The 15,440-nt window shown below is 36.3% G+C and overlaps 4 protein-coding genes across 4 annotated transcripts; 2 read left to right on the top strand and 2 right to left on the bottom strand.

Annotated features, from left to right (window-relative positions):
* Window positions 1–2,203: 2,203 nt before the first annotated feature.
* On the bottom strand, window positions 2,204–8,022 carry LOC106380755 (mechanosensitive ion channel protein 9-like). The gene is made up of 6 exons (XM_013820585.3): window positions 6,729–8,022; window positions 5,086–6,487; window positions 3,872–3,992; window positions 3,463–3,756; window positions 2,741–2,943; window positions 2,204–2,657 (listed from the first exon to the last, which is right to left on the bottom strand). Exons 2-6 carry the CDS (start codon window positions 6,447–6,449, stop codon window positions 2,417–2,419), a joined length of 2,223 nt encoding a protein of 740 aa, XP_013676039.2. The 5' UTR covers window positions 6,450–6,487; window positions 6,729–8,022; the 3' UTR covers window positions 2,204–2,416.
* A 153-nt stretch (window positions 8,023–8,175) lies between these two features.
* On the top strand, window positions 8,176–9,751 carry LOC106380757 (elongation factor 1-beta 2). The gene is made up of 6 exons (XM_013820587.2): window positions 8,176–8,394; window positions 8,484–8,600; window positions 8,685–8,751; window positions 8,888–9,011; window positions 9,230–9,343; window positions 9,427–9,751. Exons 1-6 carry the CDS (start codon window positions 8,309–8,311, stop codon window positions 9,588–9,590), a joined length of 672 nt encoding a protein of 223 aa, XP_013676041.1. The 5' UTR covers window positions 8,176–8,308; the 3' UTR covers window positions 9,591–9,751.
* LOC106380756 (tyrosine-specific transport system-like) lies at window positions 9,705–12,853 on the bottom strand. Its single transcript, XM_048746472.1, has 14 exons — window positions 12,394–12,853; window positions 12,272–12,312; window positions 12,100–12,192; window positions 11,940–12,014; window positions 11,815–11,864; window positions 11,641–11,730; window positions 11,502–11,558; window positions 10,935–11,004; window positions 10,756–10,857; window positions 10,633–10,685; window positions 10,395–10,545; window positions 10,229–10,313; window positions 10,014–10,142; window positions 9,705–9,941 (listed from the first exon to the last, which is right to left on the bottom strand). Exons 1-14 carry the CDS (start codon window positions 12,701–12,703, stop codon window positions 9,754–9,756), a joined length of 1,494 nt encoding a protein of 497 aa, XP_048602429.1. The 5' UTR covers window positions 12,704–12,853; the 3' UTR covers window positions 9,705–9,753.
* Window positions 12,854–13,519: 666 nt separating this feature from the next.
* Window positions 13,520–15,375, top strand: LOC106379212 (dr1-associated corepressor). Its single transcript, XM_013819219.3, has 5 exons — window positions 13,520–13,785; window positions 14,191–14,263; window positions 14,335–14,428; window positions 14,515–14,625; window positions 14,711–15,375. Exons 1-5 carry the CDS (start codon window positions 13,753–13,755, stop codon window positions 15,177–15,179), a joined length of 780 nt encoding a protein of 259 aa, XP_013674673.1. The 5' UTR covers window positions 13,520–13,752; the 3' UTR covers window positions 15,180–15,375.
* Window positions 15,376–15,440: the final 65 nt, after the last annotated feature.

Here is a 15,440-nt window from a genome sequence, read left to right as displayed (position 1 = left end):
AGTTCCAAACTAAGCTCTTGAGTTAGAAGAGGAAAACTATGCAGATGCTACAAGAGATTTTAATCGATGACTACCGGAAAAAACACCCCAAGAACAGTTTAAAAGATGATCACACTGACATGCCTCGGAATCAGAAACTACAATGAGAAAACAGATATAGTCTACAACTGTGTATCCTTATGTGACCAAAAAATAAAAACGAATCGTTAGAAACTTGAAAAGGAACCCACAGAAAGCAGAACATCTTACAAAGGACAAGAGATGGCCGAGGCAACGACTTATCTTGAAACTTTAGTCTCTGTCTCGCAAAGTATGTTTACGTGTATTTTATAAACGAAACGACTGCAAGACTGATCCGGAACAAGACAAACCGGCACTAATAAAACAGAAAATAAACTATGTGGGTTTTCACGTTTCAGAATAGGATCCCATAAATATGCTTCCGACCAGAAGTTAATAATTAGAAACGTACTAATCATTGAATTATATTTTTCTTAATCTTAATATATATATACACATTTTTCTTATGTCCAGCGAATGGTTGTATATTTTGTTTTCTATATTTTGTTTTTTTTTGTAGTATTAAAATGATGATTTTCTATAAAAGCGGTTGCCGTATCTCCATCGTACAATTTTTCATGATGAAACGGATATATATTACAGATCATCCTCATTTTATTTAAATGATGAGCTCTACGTTTTTTTTTTTGAGAAAAAAGCTTATTATTATTTTTTTTTTTTGTCAGCTACTCATTTATAAAAAAAGGGTTTTCTATCAAAAAGGACAAACAAGTTTTTTGATAACCAAAAGAGTTAAACCCGGGTCTATTAAAGACGCATACCTAATTCCTAGGTGGAAGGTGCACTCTAAGATAGACCCTCTCTCGGGTTTTCATATGGAAGTTTTCCGTAGCCGTGGTGAACAGAACAATGTAACTTAATTTCCATAGCAGGAAAATCGAACCCGAAATGTGTTTGCATCCGAGGTCTGTCCACTGTCACTGGACCAAAAGCCAGCTCACAAACATACAAGTTATGACTAAGTTTTATTTTTTTGTTCACAGTTATGTTATGGCTAGGATCCGATTGGTAATGACAGTAGCTTTAAAAACTTTGTTGTAAAAAAAATCTGTAAACTTTTTGTTGTGTATTTAGATTTTATTGCTTTAGAATTTTATAGAAATCTCCAACAAATTGCTCTGGATTTTTGGCTCTACATAGCACTTGTACAGCTGTAGGTTATTTCAAAAGCTGTGATTCTGAATTTTTTTATTAAAGCTTAATTGATGTGAATTTAATGCTGTAAAAATAAATGGGGTTGTGGACAGCACCTACAGCCACTACCAATCAAACACCCTGAGTTGTCATACTTTTTTTTTTAGGAAAAATAGAAAACAGAGCAAAAGTTCATTCCAGCGAATAAGAAGGTAATGCGTACTTATAAGTTATAATGAAAGATGCAAATTACAGAAGAAGTAAAATGTTAAGATCTCTACTAGTTGCAGAGTCCATGACCTCCACGCCCTCTTTTACCACGGTTCCCACGACCTCTCACTACAGTAACTCAGTGGCGGAGCCAGCCCACTCTTTTAGGTGGGTCAAGTTGATAATTAATATGAATTACATGGGTCAAATATTCACCCTAAATTTGTAGCATTTTCTTAGTTTTTAATAAAAAGTACATGTAAATTTTGTTAATCAAAAAAATTCACCTAGGTCATTTGACCACCCTCTTCACTACCTGCCTCGGCCACTCCACTGACTGTAAGCCACTGGTCTTGGGCCTTTTGGGAGGGTTTAAAAGAAGAAGAAAACATGTATCGAAAAGCTACGCAGTTTGGTGAAGAATGAAAAGAGTTCTTCGATAAGGCCATGAGGCACGGCCTTAACTGCTTAATTTCCATGGCAAATAATGAATCGATTACAAATTGGTTGGGAGATCCAAGAGTTTGACCATATCAATATCATGAAACTGAAAAACGAGATAGGATGATAATAACTACATCATGATAACTAGTCTTTCCTTCTCAAAATCCTCCTTCAACCAAAGAGGACTTCTTTGTGTCATATACAAGGACATGTGATTATTCGCATGGCCGGCTCCGGACATAGACAAAACATTCGTATTAATTTCCTAAGTTATTCCGGTTTAGTTTGGTTGAGAAAACTATGTTGCTTACTAAGAAACATCTTCCTCATCAATATATTCGCTTTATTATTAGAAATTGTCCACACCAAATCTAGAAATCAGATTATTTCACTTAATATATAGTGCTTAATGGTTTAAATCCATTAACAAATCCATACTGAAAACGTAAACCGAGTTTCTTGAGTACAATTAAACCGAAGCAAATCAGGCGGTAATAACAAGTACAAGTGGAATTAATGCATGCAAAAGGGAAAAAAAAGGAAATGATCATTTGTGACCAATGAGATGAACATCTTGAGGAAGTAAGGTGTACTCGATCTCAAGCTCCTCCAGGATTCTTTTAACCGCGATGACCAGCTCAGTTCTCCTGAGCCTCTTCTCTATGAAGTGTTGGAAGTTGATGGTGTGTGTGACGATCAGATTCAAGTTCAGCTTGTTCACGTTCTCAATCGCATCCACCAAGAAAAGGAAATTTGGATACCAATTTTGTGGATTCTGCACCAAATATCTGACCAAACACACACACCAATAATTTGTCAATACACAGTGAGTGAGTAGTTTAAGATGTTTTTTTTTTGTTTCGATTCTTACTCTGATATAGTTTCCTTGAGAGTGGCAATTTTAGCGGCCGGCGTTGAGAATGCGATGGAGAATAGTATTGAATCTCCCATATCTGGACTTCTGTAAAAATTGCTTATTGGTTTCGATATCAAAGTTGCGTTTGGATAGAACACCTTCTCGTTGTCAATCTTGAGGAACACGGTAGTTAAAAGATCTATCTCTTCGACCAACAACTTCAAAGTCAAGAAAAGAAGGGTAAGAGGTTTTAAATGAGTAGTAATATTATCAAATACCAATGTTCTAACAATCGTTTTAGGCGACACCTATCACAAATCGGTTATAGCCTGAACATTTTCTTAAAATTTGATCTATACGATTCAGTCGGTTTAAACTGTTCTAAATTGGTTTAAAACAATTTAAATTCGTTTAAACCAATCTAAATGGGTAGAAATCTCTTAATCAAGCAATAATGTTAGTTCAAATCCACAGAATTTGTCTAATGTTTTTTTATATATTAAATTTTTATAATTCATCAAAATAATTTTATAATTAAACATAAACTAAAATACTTAATATAAATATAAAATATTTATAAATAAACAATAATTCGTTAACAACTAGGCACCACCTAAATGCTGAATAATCTGAGCCTAGTTATCACTTAGCAATTTTTTGAATATTGGCAAATATACATGTGTTAGTTTTTCAATGAGTAGTAATGTAGTGAGGAAATAATGTTTAGAGTTGCTTACTACAACGCCGTCGATAATGCAACGATCACCGACATCATAAGGGTGCATGACGAAGACAAACACAAAGGATTCGAAGATATTTTTGCAAGTACTTCCAATCATGAAAGCAAGACCCACGAATTGTGAGGAGAAGACGACCAAGAACTTGGTTGTTGCTATATCCATAAGTATCAACCAAATGATGAATGCGATAACGGACAAGACTCCAGTTAAAATCTTGTCCACTTGCTTAACCGCTGTTTTTGTGTCGTTCAGTGAGTGTCCTAACGCTTTTCGACTTGTGTAAACTTTAATCTGTCAAGAAACAGCATCGTATATGCTTAAACACCAACCTACTAAAACCTTTATAAAGCATCTCTATATAGGTATGGACACTAATAAACCAAGGAAATGTATGAAAGAATATTACCACCCACTCTGTGAAAGCTTTACGTGTGATTTTTCCAGTCTCGGAACATTCTATCAATGGGAGTACAAGGTCTACCTCTTCCTTAATCATGAATCTCAGCAAGTCATCTTCCTCTATGTAACTGAAAAATAACAAGCAAGGTCATGTTCAGTCAGTGTTCTAAAAATTGAACATATAATATACTTCATATATAATTTTCACCTTTTAGAAAACTGAACATATAATATACTTCACATATAATTTTTATGTATAAAAATATAGTTTAACATATATAAATAGTTTCAAATTATAATTTTTTTTAAAATATATAAATATGAGATTTATAAATTTAAAATTGCTTTTAAGCAATTAAACTAATAGCTATAACTAGGTCTGGGACGGATCGGGTATCCAGGCAATTTTAAGGTATTCGTATCCGGCGGATCCATAATTTTACTATCCTTATCCGGATCCAGGGTTCTCGAATATCCGAGTGTCGGATATCCTTCTAAAAATTGTAATATCCGGCGGATATCCGAATCCAGATTTGGTTCCTTAAAATAAATAAAAAATAACATCAATATATATAAAATATTAACAATAATTTAAAATAAAAATATATATAATGTTTTTAATTATTTCTATGTATAATATTAAAAAATTTACATAAAATTTATATATACTATTATAAAAATGAAAATATATTAAATAAAATTGATTTTTATTTATAGATATTAAATAGTTATTAATAAAACTTACGGATCCGGATATCCGGACTAAAAAATTAAAATATTCGGATCCGGATCCAGCTTTGACGGATCCAACATTTTACTATCCGGATCTGGATTCGGCCCCTCCGGATATCCGAATTTTCGGATCGGATCCGGATCGAATCCGGATCTCGGATAAAAGTTCCAGACCTAGCTATAACCATATAAATAAATAAATAAGTAAAAAATAATATAATTAATAATATAGTAATATTAATATTTTAGATTTTTGAATATTCCATGCATCTGCATGCCCGTTTAAACGCTATTATTATATAAATAATGCATCTGCATAAAGTGGATAATGCCCGCTTAAAGGTATTATACTCTCGAATTATATAAATCTATATAAGTAACTGTTTAACATGAAAACGGTACGGTTGACTACCATATTTTATAACCTTGAGTTTGAATGACTAAGATGAAACGTAGCTAGAAAAAGCAGAGTATTGTGTGCTGGCTTACCTCGAGTTTGGCTGCGCAACATTGTTGAAAATATCATAAGCTACAGCCACAGCCTCCATCTCATTAGTAATCTCCTTATCAGATCTCTTTTTCCGATTGCTAGACTCATCTAAAGTATGAGATATGGTTGAGAGACCTGAAGCTCCCACGGCTTCAATCAAAACTCTCATTGTCCAAGCCGAGACCTTCTCTTGTTTCATCTTGTGAACTTTACCCATATCTAGCACCTTCTTCTCTTCCACCGTTCCATTGGTGCTCGTGAAGCTAAGGTGTCCTGTGCTTGGCTCACGTCCAACTCTCTCTGCCTCTTCTATAAGCGGAGGTCCCGAGAGAGTCTGGAGAACGTATTGGTGGAAGACAGATTCTTGAATTCTCTCAAAGAAGTTTCTTACGTTGAACTTTGAAGCAAGAACTTTTAAGGCATACGTCTTCACCAAGAATATGGCTGACCCTACGAGAAGAGAGACTAGAGTCCAAGTTATAGCGTCGAGAAACTTCTTGGCCTTGCGAGAGCGTTTATCGTCATCCTCGAATAAAAACACCCAAGCAACCAGGATCAGACCGAACCAGATGAAGACTTGAACGTTCTTCTTCAAACTATGGACAAAGTACAAGACCTTTTTACGTAGGAGATAGTTCCTTTCTATGATGAACACCGCGAAATGCATGAACCAGTTTGTCACGAACATGCCGCTTATCGTCACCATCACAAGAACGCACCATTTCCAAACTTCCAAACCCCAAATGCGATGCTTCTTCACCGAACCATTGGTTAAACACACAACCAAAGTGGCGAGAATAGCCACAAAAACTAGCAGCTCAAGAAGAGCTAGAGGTCTTATTCCTCTACGCTTCACTTGGTGTAGTTTAACCCTTTTGTAGATTTCTTCATGTTCATCAGTTTCGTCCTCATCAACCTTACTCAGTGCTACTGAGCTAGTGCTTTTATTCGATTTGTTACTAGGGGAAGCCTTGTGAAGAGAAGGCTTTGAAAATGAAGCAGAACCAAACGGTTCCGCAGGGGTTCCACAATTTTCCTCGACTATAGTCTTGTCAAAACGGTAAGATTGTTGTTGACCAAACCTTGAGTTGGACTTGGAGTAAACTGACCTCGAAAGAGATCTCCTCCGAGTGAGACCTTCAGTCACAGGACTTGGAATCTTAGGCGGCTTATGGACGCTACCAGAGAACTTGTTTATTTCAGGAAGGAGAATGGTTAACGGCTCTAGTTTGGTTGTCACCGTGTCTGAGTTTGGTGAAGCCGGTACATGTGAAGAAGGTGATGGTGCTGAATCTTTAAATCCTTCTTTCTCTGGAACATTGATAACAACGTCTCCTCCGTTGCTTGTTCTCCTCTCTGCCATGAATGGCTCTAGAAAGAGGCCAAAAGCTAGACCAGTTCCTAAGAGCACAATTGTAGAAAAACATACCAATGATTAGATCAGTTATAAACCCTATAAAGGACCTATTTAATTTTTTTTTCAAAAATTTTTTAGGACTAAAGGCCAATGTTTAATTCGGTTTTGCCCATGACCGGCTCTGGCCACGAGAAAACAAACAAGAACAGGTTAAAAGAAGATTACACTGACATGCCTTGAAACAAGAAACTACGATGGCAGAAGAGAGTAAGCAGAAAATCTTACAAGGACACTAGCTAGAGAGCTGAAGCAAGGAGTGATCTTGAAACTTTAGTCCCTGTATTACAACGTATGAACTCTAGTTTACGTGCATTTTATAAACGAAACGAGTTCAAGTTTGGTCCAGAACAAGACAAATCGGCACTAATAAAACAGAAAGAACCGCGTTGGTTTTCACGTTTCAGAGACGAGTCCCATAATATGCATCCGACCAGAAGTTAATAATTAGAAACGTAACATCATTGAATTAATTTTGTCTTAATCTTAATATATTTACACATTTTTCTTATGTCCAGCGATGGTCTATATAATTTGTTTCCTATATTTTGTTTTTATGTAGTATTAAAATCAGTATTTTCTAAAAATAGCGGTTGCCGTATCTCCATCGTACCAAATTTACATGATGAAACGAATATTACAGATCATTCTCATTTTATTAAAATGATGCGCTCTACGTTTAAAAGAAGAAAAACATGGATAGAAAAGCTACACAGTTTGGTGAATAATGAAAGGAGAAAAAAGGTTGTGAATACACATACACTACAAGAATTCTTTGATAAGGCCATTCTGACAAAAATGGATCGATCACAAATTGGTTGAGAGATCCAAAAACGAGATAGGATGATAATAGTTACACTATGATAAATGGTCTTTCCTTTTCAAAAGCCTCCTTCAACCAACCAAAGAAGACTTCTTTATGTCATATACACCGACCGACGTATGATTATCGACATGGAGGGGTCCCGGAAATGTTGGAAGCCATAAATATTTTAGTAAAGTTTTAACAAAAATATATATATTTTAATAAATATGGAGACTTTTTTCAATGTAAACTTTTTAAAAATATTTGGTGGCCATAGACCAATGTTTCATTTCGCTATGTTCAGGACTATTCATGTGACTGCATGGTCGGGTCTTGGACATAGCATCGATTTCCAAAATTCAAGTGACTAATATGTAGAGTACCATCCATTTTTCATATTGATTAAGAAAAAAATACGTGTAGTAATAATTCAACCCGTAACTGTAGAAACATCATGATAAACAATAAGGAACAGATTATCTACTATCCGTTTACAAGGAGACAGAGCTTATGCCCTGGTTTGGATCAAGAATAAGTGGTTAGGATAGTCTTTCATTAGGTTATTCTTTATTCACATTCAAACACTTAAAAAAAAAAAAAAAAAAAAAGCACCCAATGTAACACATTCTTTTGAGTTTCGACTGAATATAGTTTAACGCATTCAAAAAAAAAAATCATTCAATCTGTAAATTTTTTAAATTTCATAAATTCAGAGCAAACCCTGATTAATGATTATCCGATACAACACTACACAGTCTCAACAATAACCAAAAAAAAACTAACAATTCAAATGTGTTCTCTCTTCTTACCGGAGCAATACAAAGGCCCACAACGAAGCCCAAATATAAAAATCCACCTTAGCCCGTAACCAGTTTTATTTCTAAATCGGGTTTAGGGTTTCTTCTCTCACTCAATAGGTTTTAAAGCAGCTTCGTTCAATCTCCGTCTCTCTCTCTCTCTCTCTCTCTCTCCACTTCCTCCTCCGAATCCTAAATCAGCATCAATGGCGATTACCTTCTCAGATCTACACACAGAAGAGGGTGTCAAATCCGTGGAGGAGCACCTCGCCGGAAAAACCTACATCTCCGGGTAAAGTTTCTCTCACTCTCCTTCTTTCAATTGCTTTTCGATCGAAGTCTAAAAGATAGTTTTTTTTTTTTTTTTTTAATTTTTCGCAGAGATCAGTTGTCTGTGGATGATGTGAAGGTATACGCTGCCGTTTCGGAGAAACCTAGCGATGCTTTCCCCAATGCTAGCAGGTGGTACGATTGCGTCGCTTCTCATCTAGCTAAAAGGTTTGTCCTTTCGGATCAAATTTATTAAGATTTGGATTAACTTTTTGAATTTCAAGAGCTTACGGGTTTTGAGTTGTTTGCAAGTTTCCCTGGAAAAGCCGTTGGAGTGAGTATTGGCGGCTCTGCTGCTTCTGCTCCTGCTCAAGCTGAGGTACTTCTACATAATCTACGTTTTTTTTTTTATTGTTAATAGAAAGCATTGACCTTGAAAAGGGTTATCATTAGAGTGTTGAGGAATGCTTTGAATATGGTAGATGAGACTTAGTTAGGAGTTGTGTTTGGAACAGGCACCTGCAGCTGCAGCTGATGATGATGATGACATGGATCTGTTTGGTGACGAGACCGAGGAGGAAAAGAAAGCTGCTGAGGAGAGGGAGGCTGCCAAGAAGGACACCAAGAAGCCCAAAGAGAGTAAGCCTTTGTCTTGAAACAACTCAATTTAGTATACGAGCTTGTGTCTATTGCTTCCATGGAGAGCAGAACCAATACTGTTGTTAGCTTAGCTAGCGTTCATTGAGATTCTAGTCACTTAGTCAATTAATAACAATCTCTGTAGTGTAAAGTAAGGGGTATGAGTAGCAGAAATGAATGAGTTCTTATTCTCTTTTGAATTTTGGACTTTTTGTTAGGTGGAAAGTCCTCTGTGCTCATGGAAGTTAAGCCATGGGATGACGAGACTGACATGAAGAAACTTGAGGAGTGTGTTCGCGCTGTTGAGATGCCTGGTCTTCTTTGGGGAGCCTGTAAGTCTAACCATTTTCCATTTGTCGATACGTGCAATGATTGTGTTTGTCAGTTTTCTAATTTAGTGTTTAAATTGTTGCAGCAAAGCTGGTTCCAGTTGGTTATGGGATCAAGAAGCTCACGATCATGCTCACGATCGTTGATGACCTCGTGTCCCCAGACAACCTCATTGAAGACTATCTCACCTGTGAACCTAACAACGAGTACATCCAGAGTGTTGACATCGTCGCATTCAACAAGATCTAGAGATATTAAAACCTCTCTCCCTACCAAACGATACATTTTGATTTCCTTCCCAAGTTTTGTTATCTTTTGTTGTTTGCTTGAGATGCTTACTTTCTAGTTGCAAGACCTCTTTCATGTTACAAGAAACATAAACTATCAATACTTATTATCTCTTTGCATTATCTTATGAAACATTCAAGTACTGTGAAAAATTCTCTACAATTTCTGAAACAATCACGTATCCTGCAGCTCCCATGACAACAGAAAGCATGACTTTTCCACCTGGTACAAGTTGCGTCGCTGTTGATGATGAGACCACGTACCTATCTGACCAAGACATAGCAGCTGGTAGGATACCGAACAGTACCAGAACTACAGAAGGAAAAAATCAGAGTTAGTTTTGTTGTTGGTTGAAAGCTGGTCTCAAGAAGAAACTTGTTGTACCTCCATATGTCCCAGCAAAATCTAAAGCTTTGAAGAAAATCTCTGGGTCCAGTAGGGAGAGGACAAGAGGTGGAACCAGTGTAAGAAGGTAAAGAAAAGGCTTGTTCTGTCTGGTCTGAAGCTTCAGTACTTGAAAAATTCCAGAAAAGGAAAGGTTATACAAGGGCAGTAGATTTAAAAGACAACATAAAGTTTGGTTATTTGATGGTACTCACAATCAGATAAGAAGTCAATGAGGCCTAAGACAAATCCTATGTAAGATGTTGCTATTGCAATAAGAGAGAAAGCTTCCACAAAAGGCTGTGTGATCAAAAACAAGACAAGAGTTTAAGGTGCTTGTTGAGAGTTTATTAGATAAAGCAAAGAACAACTTTAACTTACACCAACGGTGACACTGGTTGATCTCAACTGCTGCAGAGGATCGATCATCTTCTCAGCTGCCACACCAGTATCTGGAAACGATCCAAGAATCACAGCGTTCCACACAAGAAACAAGCCAAGTGGTATGGCTGTGCCAAGAACAATAGCCGTTCTGAAGATAAAATACATTCGGAAACCTGAGTTAGTCAAGACAGGTTTGAGTGAGTTTCATTACCGCCATTGTAGGGTATGATGTCACCTTACTTTCGGCAAGTCACCTTCAAGATCTGTGCAGAGAACCGGCACCACATTCTGCAAGAACCAAAAAAACAATCAGTTCAGAAAGTATCTTCATCTTGGAGTCGGGAGATTGAATGAATACCTGGTAAACAAACGAGAGGGCAATGATGGGTATACTCATGGGAACAGCTTCAAAGTTGGCCTTGAGAAGAGCTTCCCAGTGCAAGTCTCCACTCGCTACTGCCTAACAAAATGGTCATCCATGGTTTGGTTTTCACTTTCATTGATCTCTAGGAAAGTTGTTTAACGAAAAGTTGTTACCACTAGTGCTGCAAAAGATGCAATTAGTCCAAACACCAGAACTCCATTGGTTGCACCGATGAATCTCTGGCTACGACCACATGGAGAAAATTTTGATCATCTACTCGAGCTACAACTATTCTACTCTAACTCTCTTTGAGTTTAGACTGTTTATGACTCTTAATGTTCAAGAAATTAAGCACTCTTTATAGAGTACTAGTGACTAAGTGGATTATTCGAATGGAACCTAGATGTTAATGAATTATTAATTTATTTTAAATATATTTTACATTTATATAAGATATTTTAGCTTTGAAGTTAATTATAAAATTATTTTGATAAAGTATAAAAATTAGATGCACAAAATGAAATAAATAAGACAAATTCATGCGTTTGTACTAACACTATTATTTAATTTAACATATTCATACTAATTTAGATCGATTCAAATCATACATATTAGAATGGTTTATATCGATGTGAGTCGTATAAATCCAATTTTCTAAAAATCGTTTCAGGAGACGCCTGCCTAGACCAATTTTTAGAACCATGATGATTATATTATATGGTTTAAAATGGAAAGCTAACCTTCCAAAGAAGCAAATGCCTCCAAGAACCAGTGTGAACAGAGTTGCACTCTCCCATCTACAAGACTCAGGGAAATAAGTACATTAGCACAAAGTCAGAGCTGTCATTGCATATATATGGATCAAGATGGATTTAGTACATTGGAATGCCGAGGAAGTTTGTAAGGATGCCTGAAGACCGAGCAATGTAGGCCACGAGGAGGGTGTAATGTATGAGAATGTAAGACCAACTACACAACAGAAAGGCTTGTTTCAAACGTGAAGGAAACTAAGGAAAGCAAAGTTCTAAAAAAGAGAATGAGAGGATGATTTACGATGCAACTTGAACTCCAAAAGATCCAAGAGTCCTCTTCGCCATTGAGACCTGCCAAAATAGCATCAAGAAGTCAAAGCAGGACATCACTAAGCTTATATAAGTGTCGGTTTGAAGGAGACATACGAGAGATACGCCTCCAGAGCCTAGCTCAGACATGGTGTTGACATTCACTTCAGCAACAAGCAAACCTGTGACAACCTGAAACCAACTTATGTTACTAATGACCAAACCCACTCTTTGCAAGAAACATAAACAGAGAAACCAAGAAGCATGTGTAAATCACCATGAACGCCCAACAGAGAATGCAAGCGACTGCAGAGGCCAAAAAACCTGATTCTTGTGTGACAGCTGGAATAGCTAGTATCCCTGCACCTACCTAAATCAAGAAAGGGATAGAGAGTTACAAGTTTGGTTCCTTTCCAACGTTTCAAGTTATGAGAAAGAAGAAGGCTTACTGTAGTGCCAGCAACCAAGAAGATAGCACTGGACAAGCTTCCTGAAAAAAGTTGAGACTTAAACCAAACCTCAATCCAAATATGCTTCCTGGAATGAAAAAATGAAGACTACAACTTTGTACCGGATTCTCGCTTTAGTGTTGATCGGTTAAGGTTAGAGAATAGCCTCTGAAACTCGACAACCTCTTCTTCCTCTTCTTCAGTAGTTACTTGTGTTTCTCTGCGTTCATCGGACACTCTCTGAGGCGAACATTTGAAGAATCTTGGGGTATGAGTTCTAGAGAATGGGTTTGAGTTGAAACCGAAACGGTATGAGGAAACATGAGATGATCTTTGTAAATGAAAACGGACAACTCCATTGAGAACTAGAGGTTTCAGTGGAACTGAAGCTGTGCGTAGTCGAAGACAGGTGTTACTCAGAGAAACAGACATATCTCTCTATGTTTTGTTTTATCTCGGTCTGAGATCAGATACAGTGATCGATCAGTCTTCTGGTTTCCTGCGTACAGTTCAAAACGTTTGTGGACTAGACTAGAGAGAGAGGTTAGCTTAGCTTCCGAGATTAACATGTGTGGCTGTCCTATTTTTCCATTTTATTTCCCTTTTATGTTAATAAAACATAAAGCTATTATGTTAATAAGCTATGTTTTAGACCAACTCCATCCTTTAAATGTTATTAAAATATTAAAATTAATTTATTTTAGTATTTAAACATTTAATTAAATTTTAGTTTATAAAGAACTATAAAATATATATATTTTCGGAACTATCTCAAATTTATTATTATCACATCATTTTTAATAGATTTTTATAAGAAAAAACTTCATTAAAATACTCAATGAAAATTTATGCTATGATATGCTTCAATATTCTTTTCACTGAAATATTTCTGTAACGGTGTGTATATTTGTCTGAAATTATATATACTGGATTGTGTGCAAAACTCTTCTACCTAGCAATAATAGTAACAAAATTTTATTATTGTACAATATAATTTAGGAATTAATTTTCACAATTACACATGTCTTCAACTTAGTAAAAGTTTTTTTTCCTGGTCAAACTTAGTAAAAGCTTTGTAGATACTTTTTGATTAGGATTCAAATGATTCATTCATAACCTATTTTATAATTTGAGGTAGAAAAAGAATCCACGTAGGTAAATGATTTATTTCCTTTTTCTCAACCCAAAAAAGAATTGGGGAAGAAGAAACTCCATATCGGCTGATTTGGGTCCGACATAGAACGGGTCAGAAACAGAGACTTTAATAACAGAAAGAAAAAAAAATCCAAACTTTTTTTCCTTTTTTCTTGTCGTGTTAGATAGGTATCAACATTAGTATATTTAGAGTTTATCTTCTTATATAAAACTCCAGAGAGCACGGAAAGTAGAGATTTTTTTTTAAAATATTTTTAGGGTTTTTATCTTCTTCTCCCCCCTGACTTACGGAGTTGGTTCTCTTCCTTTGAAACAAAACAAGAGCCATGAAGAAGAAGCTCCAAACTCGTTTTCCAGCGGTATGACAAAATCACTTCCTCTGTTTTCTTGTTTCTATACATGTTAGTTAGGTTTTGCTCTTCTTCTTATGGAGATTGCCTTGAAGAAGAGTGTCTTGTCACTTTATGAATGTAGTTTCGTTGACTTTTTGCTGTGTTTACATGTTTTTCTTCTTCACGGTTCCGTGAACCCTTGTCTTCTTTAGGGTTTTGAGTTTTTGTCTTGGGATTTGTAGGGCTAGTTTGTTCATGGCTAAGAGGTACGATGAGCTGCGGAGATATCTTGTTTAGGACTAAAGATGAGATAATATTATAGATTTGAGTTGTTATAGTGTCTTGTAATTTCAGTATAGGGTTGAAATTTTCCTGTCTTGGTTTCTTGATTATCTTTTTCCTAACGTTATTGAACCTCAAATTTTGTTTCAGACAAGGATTAAGAAAATTATGCAAACTGATGAAGATGTCGGGAAAATAGCAATGGCTGTCCCACTTCTTGTTTGTAAGTTATGTTTTTTTTTTTACAGCTTGTGTGTACTTGTTCTCATCGTTTTGACTGTTCAAAATTTGCAGCTAAAGCGTTGGAGCTGTTCTTGCAAGACTTGTGTAATCACACATATGATGTAACTCTCAGCCGTGGCGCAAAAACACTCAACTCTGTTCATTTGTAAGTTTTGTGAATCCCTTCTTTGGCCTTTGCTTTATAAAAACCAATCCTTTTCTTGCTTCTTGATTCTTGTTTTTATTTTCCAGGAAGCAGTGTGTGCACGCGTGTAATGTCTTTGATTTTCTAAGAGACGTTGTCAGTAAAGTTCCTGATCTAGGTGGCTCAGAAGGTGAAGACCGACCCCCTACCAAAAGAAGGTTAGGCCCCAACAAGTCCACTTCTCATACTCTATGTCTATACTCTGGTATAGGTTTCATGTCTTAACACTATATTTTTTTTCAGGAAACTTGTGGATAAAAGTATTAGCAACGATAAAGATATGAAGACAACTGACATGGTAACTAGCCAGACTGATTTTGCCAAACATAGTGGCGGTGGCGGTGGCAGAGGACGTGGACAGGGTGGTGGAAGAATGGGAAATGACCAGTCTCTGAAGTTTGAAGACGATTCACCCGAAGGCAGCAAGAGCCCATCTCCTGAAAACTGGAGCCTTTCTCATGAGGCTGCACCTTGGAAGAAAGCTGCCTCACACAAGAACAATCACAGAAACACAGAGTTGAAAGTGAGGGACTTTGATCTAAATGTAGAACTAGATGAGAACGGAGAGTTTGCTACATCCCCGGAAAGAGGTATAGAGGGAAGACCAGGTTGGCCGCTGTTTGGGATCAATGATATGAAAATAGATAGTGATCAACGAGAGGTTAGTGCTGAGGAGGAAGATTATGATGAAGAAAGCATAGATCAAGACTGAAGTTTAGGGGTTTGTTTTCAGGTTAGGGTGAAATTAGTGGACAACTATAGGAACTAACAAGCAGGTCTGTTGTACATTGGAGATTGGAAGAAATCTTCAATAATATATAAAATTTAATTAAGTCATTTGCCATTTAGTTTTAAATTAAAAGCTTAATACATAGCTCTTTTACATTTATAATTATGTGATTTCATAATTTTTTTCTTCTTCAATTCACAAGATGCAACCGTTCCTGAGTTTGTTAATGGTTAATTTTAATTG

Source organism: Brassica napus, chromosome C2 (genome assembly GCF_020379485.1).
Source record: "Brassica napus cultivar Da-Ae chromosome C2, Da-Ae, whole genome shotgun sequence".
NCBI lineage: Eukaryota > Viridiplantae > Streptophyta > Magnoliopsida > Brassicales > Brassicaceae > Brassica > Brassica napus.
The sequence above is the reverse complement of the archived record's forward strand: the minus strand, read 5'-3'. Positions and strand labels throughout refer to the sequence as shown.

Bases quoted from the DNA above. Each gene is read 5' to 3' on its own strand.
- LOC106380755 (XM_013820585.3), bottom strand. From the start codon at position 6,449: ATGGCAGAGAGGAGAACAAGCAACGGAGGAGACGTTGTTATCAATGTT. The intron at 3,757-3,871 runs GTAATATTCTTT...GTTTCTTGACAG, and splicing joins AAGCTTTCACAGAGTGGGTG to ATTAAAGTTTACACAAGTCG. The intron at 2,944-3,462 runs GTAAGCAACTCT...TTGACTTTGAAG, and splicing joins GCATTATCGACGGCGTTGTA to TTGTTGGTCGAAGAGATAGA.
- LOC106380757 (XM_013820587.2), top strand. From the start codon at position 8,309: ATGGCGATTACCTTCTCAGATCTACACACAGAAGAGGGTGTCAAATCC. The intron at 8,395-8,483 runs GTAAAGTTTCTC...AATTTTTCGCAG, and splicing joins GGAAAAACCTACATCTCCGG to AGATCAGTTGTCTGTGGATG. The intron at 9,344-9,426 runs GTAAGTCTAACC...AAATTGTTGCAG, and splicing joins TGGTCTTCTTTGGGGAGCCT to CAAAGCTGGTTCCAGTTGGT.
- LOC106380756 (XM_048746472.1), bottom strand. From the start codon at position 12,703: ATGTCTGTTTCTCTGAGTAACACCTGTCTTCGACTACGCACAGCTTCA. The intron at 12,193-12,271 runs GTAAGCCTTCTT...TTCTTGATTTAG, and splicing joins TCTTGGTTGCTGGCACTACA to GTAGGTGCAGGGATACTAGC. The intron at 11,865-11,939 runs GTATGTCTCCTT...CTATTTTGGCAG, and splicing joins GCTCTGGAGGCGTATCTCTC to GTCTCAATGGCGAAGAGGAC.
- LOC106379212 (XM_013819219.3), top strand. From the start codon at position 13,753: ATGAAGAAGAAGCTCCAAACTCGTTTTCCAGCG. The intron at 14,264-14,334 runs GTAAGTTATGTT...CAAAATTTGCAG, and splicing joins GGCTGTCCCACTTCTTGTTT to CTAAAGCGTTGGAGCTGTTC. The intron at 14,626-14,710 runs GTTAGGCCCCAA...ATTTTTTTTCAG, and splicing joins CGACCCCCTACCAAAAGAAG to GAAACTTGTGGATAAAAGTA.